This window comes from Vulpes lagopus, chromosome 15 (assembly GCF_018345385.1).
Source record: "Vulpes lagopus strain Blue_001 chromosome 15, ASM1834538v1, whole genome shotgun sequence".
In the NCBI taxonomy this organism is placed as follows: domain Eukaryota; kingdom Metazoa; phylum Chordata; class Mammalia; order Carnivora; family Canidae; genus Vulpes; species Vulpes lagopus.
Window position 1 is genome coordinate 26,993,303 of NC_054838.1, and position 12,146 is coordinate 27,005,448.

Here is a 12,146-nt window from a genome sequence, read left to right on the forward strand (position 1 = left end):
ACCAGGAGTTGGTTCTTTGAAAGAATTAATAAGATAGATAAACCATTAGCCAACCTTATTAAAAAGAAGAGAGAGAAGACTCAAATTAATAAAATCATGAATGAGAAAGGAGAGATCACTATCAACACCAAGGAAATACAAACGATTTTAAAAACATTATGAACAGCTCTACACCAATAAATTAGGAAATCTAGAAGAAATGGACGCATTCCTGGAAAGCCACAAACTACCAAAACTGGAGCAGGAAGAAATAGAAAACCTGAACAGGCCAATAACCAGGGAGGAAATTGAAGCAATCATCAAAAACCTCCCAAGACACAAGAGTCCAGGGCCAGATGGCTTCCCAGGGGAATTCTATCAAACGTTTAAAGAAGAAATCATACCTATTATACTAAAGCTGTTTGGAAAGATAGAAAGAGATGGAGTACTTCCAAATTCGTTCTATGAGGCCAGCATCACCTTAATTCCGAAACCAGACAAAGACCCCACCAAAAAGGAGAATTACAGACCAATATCCCTGATGAACATGGATGCAAAAATTCTCAACAAGATACTAGCCAATAGGATCCAACAACACATTAAGAAAATTATTCACCAAGACCAAGTAGGATTTATCCCCGGGACACAAGGCTGGTTCAACACTCGTAAAACCATCAATGTGATTCATCATATCAGCAAGAGAAAAACCAAGAACCATATGATACTCTCATTAGATGCAGAGAAAGCATTTGACAAAATACAGCATCCATTCCTGATCAAAACCCTTCAGAGTGTTGGGATAGAGGGAACTTTCCTCGACATCTTAAAAGCCATTTACGAAAAGCCCACAGCAAATATCATTCTCAATGGGGAAGCACTGGGAGCCTTTCCCCTAAGATCAGGAACAAGACAGGGATGTCCACTCTCACCACTGCTGTTCAACATAGTTCTGGAAGTCCTCGCCTCAGCAATCAGACAACAAAAAGACATTAAAGGCATTCAAATTGGCAAAGAAGAAGTCAAAGTCTCCCTCTTCGCCGATGACATGATACTCTACATAGAAAACCCAAAAGCCTCCACCCCAAGATTGCTAGAACTCATACAGCAATTTGGTAGCGTGGCAGGATACAAAATCAATGCCCAGAAATCAATGGCATTTCTATACACTAACAATGAGACTGAAGAAAGAGAAATTAAGGAGTCAATCCCATTTACAATTGCACCCAAAAGCATAAGATACCTAGGAATAAACCTAACCAAAGAGGTAAAAGATCTATACCCTAAAAACTATAGAACACTTCTGAAAGAAATTGAGGAAGACACAAAGAGATGGAAAAATATTCCATGCTCATGGATTGGCAGAATTAATATTGTAAAAATGTCAATGTTACCCAGGGCAATTTACACGTTTAATGCAATCCCTATCAAAATACCATGGACTTTCTTCAGAGAGTTAGTACAAATTAAGATTTGTGTGGAATCAGAAAAGACCCCGAATAGCCAGGGGAATTTTAAAAAAGAAAACCATGTCTGGGGGCATCACAATGCCAGATTTCAGGTTGTACTACAAAGCTGTGGTCATCAAGACAGTGTGGTACTGGCACAAAAACAGACACATAGATCAATGGAACAGAATAGAGAACCCAGAAGTGGACCCTGAAATGTATGGTCATCTAATGTTCGATAAAGGAGGAAAGACTATCCATTGGAAGAAAGACAGTCTCTTCAATAAATGGTGCTGGGAAAATTGGACATCCACATGCAGAAGAATGAAACTGGACCACTCTCTTTCACCATACACAAAGATAAACTCAAAATGGATGAGAGATCTAACTGTGAGACAAGAGTCCATCAAAATCATAGAAGAGAACACAGGCAACACCCTCTTTGAACTCGGCCACAGTAACTTCTTGCAACATACATCCACGAAGGCAAAAGAAACAAAAGCAAAAATGAACTATTGGGACTTCATCAAGATAAGAAGCTTTTGCACAGCAAAGGATACAGTCAACAAAACTAAAAGACAACCTACAGAATGGGAGAAGATATTTGCAAATGACATATCAGATAAAGGGCTAGTTTCCAAAATCTATAAAGAACTTATTAAACTCAACAGCAAAGAAACAAACAATCCAATCATGAAATGGGCAAAAGACATGAACAGAAATCTCACAGAGGAAGACATGGACATGGCCAACATGCACATGAGAAAATGCTCTGCATCACTTGCCATCAGGGAAATACAAATCAAAACCACAATGAGATACCACCTGACACCAGTGAGAATGGGGAAAATTAACAAGGCAGGAAACAACAAATGTTGGAGAGGATGCGGAGAAAAGGGAACCCTCTTACACTGTTGGTGGGAATGTGAACTGGTGCAGCCACTCTGGAAAACTGTGTGGAGGTTCCTCAAAGAGTTAAAAATAGACCTGCCCTACGACCCAGCAATTGCACTGTTGGGGATTTACCCCAAAGATTCAGATGCAATGAAATGCCGGGACACCTGCACCCCGATGTTTCTAGCAGCAATGTCCACAATAGCCAAACTGTGGAAGGAGCCTCGGTGTCCATTGAAAGATGAATGGATAAAGAAGATGTGGTTTATGTATACAATGGAATATTACTCAGCAATTAGAAACGACAAATACCCACCATTTGCTTCAACGTGGATGGAACTGGAGGGTATTATGCTGAGTGAAATAAGTCAATCGGAGAAGGACAAACAGTGTATGTTCTCATTCATTAGGGGAATATGAATAATAGTGAAAGGGAATATAAAGGAAGGGAAAAGAAATGTTGGGAAATATCAGGAAGGGAGACAGAACCTAAAGACTCCTAACTCGGGGAAACGAACTAGGGGTGGTGGAAGGGGAGGAGGGCGGGTGTTGGAGGGGAATGGGTGACGGGCACTGAGGTGGACACTTGACGGGATGAGCACTGGGTGTTTTTCTGTATGTTGGTAAATTGAACACCAATAAAAATTAATTAAAAAAAATATTCAAAAAAAATAAAATAAATTACATGACATATTTAACACTTTATTATAGAATAGGTTTTGTATTACATGATTTTACCTAACTGTAGATTATTGTATATGTTCTGAGAACACTTAAGGTAGGCGAGGCTAAGCTGTGGTGTTTAGTAGGTTAAATGTATTAAATGTATTTCAACTTAAAATATTTTTTTAATTTAAAATATTTTTTTTTAACTTAAAATATTTTTAACTTATGATGGGGTTATTAGGACTAACCCCATCAAGTTGTGGAAGATCTCTGTGATGTTAGCTGTACATTTTCTGGCAAATATTCTTCAAAGTTGAGAAAGTTTTCCTTTATTCTTAGTTTGCTGAGAGTTTTTATCATAAATCAATGTTGAATTTTGTTATATGCCCTTTAAGCATGTATTGATATGATTATATGACTTTTCTTTTTTAGCATGGTTGATGAGGTGAATTTCATTGATTACCGAATGTTCAACCTGCTTTGCATATGTTGAATAAGTTCCTTTGGCTATAGTGTATAATTCTTCTTATACGTTGTTGGATTTGATTTGCTACTATTTTGTTGATGAATTTGCATCTGTGTTTATGAGAGATTGGTCTGTAATTTTCCTTTCTAGTGATGTCTTAGTTTGATTTTGGTGTTAGAGTGATGCTGACCTCCTAAAATGAGTTAGGAATTTCTTTAATATTTTGGAAGAGTGTTAAAAGAATAGTATTATTTATTTATATGTTTGGTAGAATTCACCACTGAAACCATCTGGGCCTGTACTTTTCTATTTTAAAATGCTGTTATTTATTGATTTAATTATTTCATATATAAGCCCTTTCAGATTATTTCCTAGCATGAGTTTTAGTAGATTGTCTTTCAAGGAATTAGTCCCTTTCATCTAAGTTGCCAAATTTGTAGCCATAGTGTTGTTTATAGTATTCTTTAATTATTCTTCTGATGTCCATGGGATCAGTTTTGATGGCTCCTTTTTCATTCCTCATATTAGTAATTGCTATCTTCTCTTGTTTTCTTGGTTTAGCCTGGCTAGATTTTATCAAAGTTATTGGCCTTTTCAAAAACCCAGCTTTTGGTTTTATTTATTTTGTAATTTTCTCCATTTAATTTATTCTCTTTGGGGTTCACTAACTTCTTGAATCTGTAGATGTATTTCCTCTACCTAATTTGGGAAGTTTTCATCATTATTTCTCTGAGCACTTATTCACTTCTGCTTTATTCTTCCTTTCCTTCCCTGTACTTGATAATACAAATATTAGATCTTTTGATACAGTTCCACACATCCTGAGGCTTTGTTATTTTACAGCCTATTTTCTCTGTCTTATTTAGTTTAGGTACTTTCTATTTTATTTTCCAGCTTAAAGATTTTTTTCTCTGTCTCCTACATTCTGCTATTGAGCTCATTCACTAAGTCTTTTATTCCAGATATTTTCATTTGTAAAACTTCTGTTTGATTTTATTTTTATATCTTCAGTTTCTTGACTGAGACTTTGTTTCTTTACCAAGATGTTCTATTTTTTCGTTTGTTTTAAGGATGTTCTAAATTGTTATTGAAGCACTTTTATGATAGTTGCTCCCAGGTCTTTGTCAGATAATTGTAACATGTCTGTCATCTCAGTATTGATACTGGTATTAATTATCCTTTTTCATTTACTTTGACATCTTTCTATTTCTTGGTATGAGTAATTTTTTATTGAAACGTGTACATTTTGGATATTGTGAGCCTCTGGATCTTATTTAAACCTGTTTTATCTGGCTTTTTCTGACACCTCTTTCTCTAATAGGGGAGGGAAAGATGCTATCTCATTACTGCCAGGTGGGCTTAAAAGTCCAGGTTCCTCAAGCAGCTTCCATTGACACCCAAGTAGCAGGTGTGTTGGAAAATGGGGCCTTCTTACTTTGGACCAGGACTGGGAGTTCCAGCTCTCCGTTAGGCCTTCACTACTAATGACCTGCTGTGAGGTATACAAGTACTTTGATATTGTTCCCCACATGGCCTCCACTGATAGCATGCTGAATAGGGTGGCTTCATCAACACTGTATGGTAAGGAAAGTTCTCGCTTTCCACCAAGCCTCCCTCCTCCAGCAGGGAGGAAAGGATTATCTCATTATTGCTGTAAGTCTAGGCTCCCCGTGTGATGTCCACTGATATGATTGGTTACCACCTAGAGGGGGGAAAGCCCCAGGTCCCTGCTTAACTTTCTCTGAAATCTGTGGGATATTAGAGCACCTTGGTTCAGTTTGGCAGAGATGGAAATTTTTTGTTTCTATGAATTTGCCTAATATAGACATTTTATATAAATGGAGTTCGTGGCCTTTTTAAACTGGCTTCTTTCATTTAGCATAGTGTTTTCTTTCTTTCTTTCTTTCTTTCTTTCTTTCTTTCTTTCTTTCTTTCTTTCTAAGGTTTTATTTATTTGAGAGAGAGTGTGAAAGAAAGAGTACAAGAAGGGGGAGAAGCAGAGGAAGAAGGAGAAGTAGACTCTGCTGAGTGGGGACTTGACCCAGGCTAGATCCCAGCATCCTGAGATTATGACCTGAGCTAAAGGCAGACACGTAACTGACTGAGCCACCCAGGCACCCCAGTATATTGTTTTCAAGGCTCAACCATGTTATAACATTCATCAGTACTTCGTTTCTTTTATTGCCAGATAATATTCTATTGTATGGATGTACCACCTTTTTTTCATGTTCATCAGAAGATGGGCATTTGGATTGAATCCACCATTTGGCTATTATAAATAATGCTGCTATGAAAGTTCATATTCAGGTTTCTGTATGGACATGTTTTCGGTTCTCTTGGGTGTATACCTAAGCAATAGAATTGGTGGATCCTGTGGTATCTCTATGATTGAGTTTTTGAGAACTCCATTTCTAAAAATTTATTTCTTGTCTTAATTGTATTGTGATCTCAGGAAAAAGGCCTGAGATATTTTGTAGTATTTTTTTTTTTTTTTTTTTTTTGGTTCTTAGAAAGACCTGTCCCCATACTCCAGGTTTATTCTTTGCTTTTATCTATAGTCTTTCCATTAAAATGGCAGGTGTTGATAATTAAGTTACTCAAGAGATCTATAAATTAGATGAATATTAAATTGCTTTAAGCCATTATTCATTTGGAAATACTGTAAATGTATAATTGTTCCTAGTCATGACTTTTATATTCATAAATTTACCTGTGCTTTTAAATTATTTAGAGAAAACAAACTGAGTGCTTGCAATTAAAAATTTTGGTGCTTCGAAATGAACTGGAAAGACAGAAGAAAGCTTTGGGACGAGAGGTGGCATTACTGCATAAGCAACAAATTGCATTACAGGACAAAGGTGAGTAAAAATACCATAGAAACAACCTAACCCTTACATTCAGTCTTTCTTTTTTCTTCTTGGTAGGCTCACATAGTCATCTTTGTACAAATATGCTGACACAATTTTAAAAAGCTTTTGGGGGGATGCCTGGGTGGCTCAGTGGTTTAGCGCCTGCTTTCTGCCCAGGGTGTGATCCTGGATTCCCGGGATTGAGTCCCGCATCAGGCTTCCTGCATAGAGCCTGCTTCTTCCTCTGCCTGTGTCTCTGCCTCTGTGTGTGTGTGTGTGTGTGTGTGTGTGTGTGTCCCATGAATAAATAAATACAATCTTAAAAAAAAAAGCTTTTGGAAGTATTTTGAAGGTGATACATACAAAAAAAGTGTACAAACGCACACACACACTGTATTTCAAAATGAGCACACTTACATGAGCAGCATCTCTACTGGGAAACAGAGCATTACAAGGAGCCCAGAATCTCAGAAGCTGGGCTTCCTTTCTGTTTAGGACATCTCCAGCCAGACTAACCATTACCTTGACTTATTAGACCAAAATTGGTTTTGCTTCATCTTGAGCTTTATGCAAGTAAGATCATGTAATATGTACATTTTATGTGCTGGCTTCTGTTCAACATTTTGTTTGTAAGTTTCATCCTAACCTGCATATAATTTAGTCTTAGTTCATTCTTACTGCCGATAATATTCCATTATGCAAATATAATTATGACTTTATTCATTTTGGCTTTTGGTAATTTCTAGTTCAGAACTATTAGATAATACTTCCATGAACTGTCTCATACATGCTTTAAGAAGACTTTTTTTCATGCATTTCTGTTGGATATAAACTTAGAAGCAGAATTATATAGTCACAAGATAGGCATATCTTCAGCTTTAGTAAATTGTGTCTAAAAGTTTTCCAAAGCACTTATGCCCAGTTTATCTCTTCCACCCACCAGTGTATTAGATCTTTTGTCCTGTATCCTTGTCAGCACTTGGTACTTTTCTGTCTTTTGTATTTTAGCCTTTCTAGGGGTATGTTGTAGTATCTCCTCACAGTTTAAATTTTGATATCCCTGAAAACTAATGAAGTTGAATGCTATTTCATGTTTCTTGCTGAATGAGATACACTCTTCTGTGAAGTACCTGTTGGAGTCTTCCTGCTATACAATATGCCCTCCCCCTTGGCCTTTCTTTTTTCTTCTTTTTTCTTTTTGGACAGGCTCTCTATATATTTTATAGATAAGGTTCTTTGTTTGAAATATACATTTAAAAATGTATTCTCCCATTCTGTGGCTTGCTAGTTGATTCTTTAATGTTGCCTTTAAATGAACAGAAGTTCCATTTTTTCAGTCTTTCCTTTCATACTTAGGATTGTTTATGTCCTATTTAGGAAATATTTGCTGATTTTAATATCATAAAGGTTTTACTCTGTTTTTTAAGCATTTACTTTTTTTTTTTTTTTAAGGATTTTATTTACTCATTCATGAGAGACACACAGAGAGGCAGAGACATAGGCAGAGGGAGAAGCAGCCTCCCTACAAGGAGCCCAATGTGGGACTCGATCCCAGGACCCCAGGATTGCAACCTGAGCCAAAAGCAGATGCCCAACCACTGAGCCACCCAGGCGCCCCTATTTTATTTTTTATATTTATATTTGCAGTTCACCAGGATTTGATTTTTTTGTATATGATATCAGATAAAATTCCTTTTTTTCCTACAAAAAGTCAATTGACCCAGTACTATTTATTGAAAACCTTTCTCCCTTATGCTGCAGGTTCATTTTTGTCATAAACTGGTGGCCATGTACTAATGTGTCTGTTACAGCACCTTCTGTTCCATGGATCTATCTACCTATTCCTTTGCCAATATTGCACTGTTTTAATTTCTCTTGTATTATAATTGGTCTTCTGTCTGTTAAAGTTCTTCCACTTAGTTCTTTTTCAAGATCACCTTTCTTCATCTTGGCAAGGATGGAATCTTTTTTTTTTTTTTTTAATGGCTGGCCTGTTTTGGACATTTCATATAAATAGAGTCTGTGGCCATTCACATGACCAATAACCAGCTTATTCTTGTCCTTTTGCATTTTCATATGAATTTCTACACAGAAAAGAAAATCTGGCTACTATTTTATTGGTACTACATATATTAAATGTAGATATATGGTAGGAATATGGAAATTGCTTATCCATATATATGTAGGGATAATGAAAATCTTTACTGATTCTTCCAATCCAAGTAATTTGTATATGCCTTTGTTTATTAAATCTCCTTTATAAAACGTCACTGAAATAAACTAATTGTTAGTATGTGGATGCTTCCCATGATTCATTGAATATATTTCTATTTTTTGATGTTTTATGATACTATTGTAAATATGTTTAAATTTTATCTTCTACTTTTCACTGATATACAGAAATACAATTAATTGTTTTAAAGTGATAATGATTTTTATTATATGTGTAAGTTCCTACATTACATCCTGACTCAGCATGATTTACAAAGGCCTCCTATGAACCACATTAATCAGAATGCTTCAGCTATAAAGAACTTCTTTTAGTTTCTTATATATACTTTAGTCTGTCTTGCCTGCATTTAAGTCTCTGTTTAAATGTTCTCCAGGAAATTTTTCATGGCCTCCCCTTTACCTTCTCCTCCTACCTCTACCCCCTTGGTTAGATGTACTACTATGTGCTTCCATAGCATCCTGTGTTTTTCCATTATAGCACTGTAATTATTGGTTTATCCTCTCCTTTAGACTAAGATCTCTAGGGAAGACATTACCCATGTACTTTGTTAAGTACTCTTCTATTCTTTGGGCATGGTACAGTGCCTGGGATGCAGTAAGCATTAAATAAATATTTATTGAATGAATGAGTCATATTCATGGTTATCAGTCTAATGTCATTGGCATCATTACTAAAGAATGAAGACTTCTGTAGCTTCTAGCTTAGCATTCATTTGGGGAAACTGATACTCATGTGAAACACTATAGAAAAAAACACTATATATTGTTCGGCAGTGATTGTTAAAGCTATCTGCACTGCTACACAGCTTAAATATTGATTTTTAGACATGAGAATCTAATGGGATAAAACCACTTAAGGTCGTCATGAGACATTGTGAGCAAAGTCCATTTCATAGAGTCTCTGTTGAATAACTCCAAATAACTAGATAGTTGTGTATATTCAAGACCTGCTTTAAGAGGTCTCCTCTTCTGTGAATAGACATATTTCTTATGGTACTTTGGAATTTTTATTATACCTAAATTGCCTGCTACCTGTAGCTTGTATTTCTGCACATATTTTTTTTTATGATCATCAGTTTAAAAAGTGAGAACAGTATAGGGTATGAGAGGGCTTCAGGGTGTTTGCCATTTCCTGAAAAGAGAAGTAATAATATTAATAGTTATAATGTATCAGTTACCAAAAACAATGTATCAGTTACCATACTTACCACTATATAGATATCATCACCACAATAATTCTGTGAGGTAAGTACTATTATTATTGACATTTTACAGTTGAGGAAACTATAGGTCAGGGTCAGAGACATTAAATATCTTTCTTAGGTTCACACAGCTAGTGACGGATAATGTTGGGATTAAAATCTGTTGATTCCTAAACTCCCATTCACTGTATGATACTACATTTTACTAGAGGTATGATGTGGCAAAGCCTGTGGAATGTATATTATTAATAGCATGTGGTAAAAAGATAAGGAGATGCAGTTCTCCCATTATGTTTCCAATTGTGTTTTTTCTTCTTATAATGATAGAATGAAATCCCAGGAAGTCTATTATCAGCCTGTAAACAGGTGATTTCTATGCCATTTAAAAGACCGAGTGTAACAAAAATTGCACATATTTATAGAATACTCATTACTGTGAGGCAGTATCTTGTTTTTTATTCTTCTCTGGTTTTTACCCATTTTCCTATGAATTAAGGGTATTCTCATTATCCTCCTAAAAATAAATATATATTATTATTCAATTTACAGATGAGGAAACTGCATCCCAAAGAGGTTAAATGACTTGCCCACGGCCACACAGCAAGTTATAGGGGAAACTGTTCAGGGTTACTGGTGCCTAACTCTGCAAAAAAGGAAGATTATAGGATTTTGTAGATATCTGTTCTGGTGTTTTAATTCTGAGAGTCAAGTCAGAATTAACACTTTCTTTTTGTTTTTGTTTTTGTTTTTTTTAAGATTTTGTTTATTTGACAGAGTGTGTGTGTGAACAAGCACAAGCCAGGGGAAAGGGGCAGCAGGCAAAGGGAGATAGAGAAGCAGGCTCTCTGCTTAGCAGGGTGCCTCCATCCTAGGACCCTGGGATCATGATCTGAGCTGAAGGCAGATGCTTGACCAGCTGAGCTACCCAGGTGCCCTGGAATTAGCACATTCTTATTTCTCCATTTTATCATGAAAAGAAAGGATGGTAATGCCCAAAGTTAAATATATATTTGCCAGGATAGGTCAGAATTACTAATTTTTTAACACTGACTCTTTACTGCAAGAGCTTTCCCCCAAGTCTTATATGTACTTTTGAGATGCATGTAATTTAGTATTTTCCTGAACTATTAGAACTTTTGGAAGGTTAGGAACAACATGTTGGTCTCAAATGAAAGCAGAAGAAAGAATGTTGCTGTTGTCTGCAAATGTTCTGCCATTGTGTATCTCTATAAACTGTGGTGGTCAGCACTGGGGGCAGTGGTTGGAAAGAAGGGGTAGCTGGACACAGATAACCAGATCTTGGTGTACCGGTACATCTTTTTTACTTGTTAGGGACCCTTGTTCTTCATAGTGATTGTGCGAGGTAACCAGAAACATACTTATTCTTGTCAGTTGAAAGAAAATTTGTGTTGAACAGTTTTCTTGTATACTTACATGCAACGTACTATTTAATGAATCTTGAGTCAGGCTAAAATATTTAGAAGCCCCTGAGTCACTGGTATTGGTAACATGAAGGGGAAAAATGTATTTGTTACCTGTGCCTGTAGTTTTGATTTAGCATGTTTGCTAATCATATGTGAAATGATTTACTAATATGAATATCTCTAATGGTGTCTTACATATTATGACTTCTCTTTGGAACTTGGTGTTTATCTAGGCACTTGGTTCTCGGCCCAAGAGCCGAGATACAAAGTCAGTAATATTAGTTATTATAAAAAGTCAGTAACATTTAATCTTTGCTACTGATTCTTCTGAATGATCATAAAAGAATTACTTTGCATCTTTTTACACATGTGTAGTGAGGATAGCAGCTTATAATAGTGCCATAGGGATTAATTTGTGTAAATAATTAGAAGAAATGAGGTGCCTATCATATATTTTATATTTTTGTTTATAAAAATTTATTGCAGCAGGATGATTTATTGGAAGGAGGCAAAAAGATCATTTTTATCCATGCTGCTGACTTGCTGAGTGGCCACATAGTCTGAGGGGCCTCATTACTCCATACATACACATTTCCCCTTCCCATACCTCAAAGGCAGTGGTGTTCAACTTGTCTACAGCAACTTCCAGCTGGGCCATGAACTGATCTCTTCAGTATTAATGTTTATTAATGTATGCATTTTCATTGTTGGCAGATATTAGTAGTTTAACTTATGATGTTAATAAAAAACAGATTTCCCCTCATTAGTGTCTCAAACCAATAACCTTTCCATTAATTAATTATATGTTGGTTTACAGGGTCTGTTGCCTTAATTTAACCCCTGAATATTTGAGAAGCAACACTCTATCTAAATTAGTTTGCTTGAAATTTGGTTTAAAAAATGGAATGAAATGTTGGTCTTAAGAAAAAGTGTTTAGGTTATAATCTAAACAATTTTGTAAATGTTGATAAAATCTAAGAACTCTTCAG

At 35.9% G+C, this 12,146-nt stretch overlaps 1 protein-coding gene across 2 annotated transcripts in view; it reads left to right on the plus strand.

Moving 5' to 3' along the window:
- The window catches only part of UVRAG (UV radiation resistance associated), a 318,666-nt gene that overhangs the window by 155,712 nt on the left and 150,808 nt on the right, over nucleotides 1-12,146 (plus strand). For both annotated transcript variants that reach the window (XR_005983964.1, XM_041730667.1), the window contains exon 8: nucleotides 6,182-6,308. Coding sequence is in view for 1 of the 2 variants with exons in the window: in XM_041730667.1 (XP_041586601.1) it covers nucleotides 6,182-6,308 (127 nt within the window). In the remaining variant the exon portion in view is untranslated. The remainder of the gene's footprint in view (nucleotides 1-6,181; nucleotides 6,309-12,146) is intronic.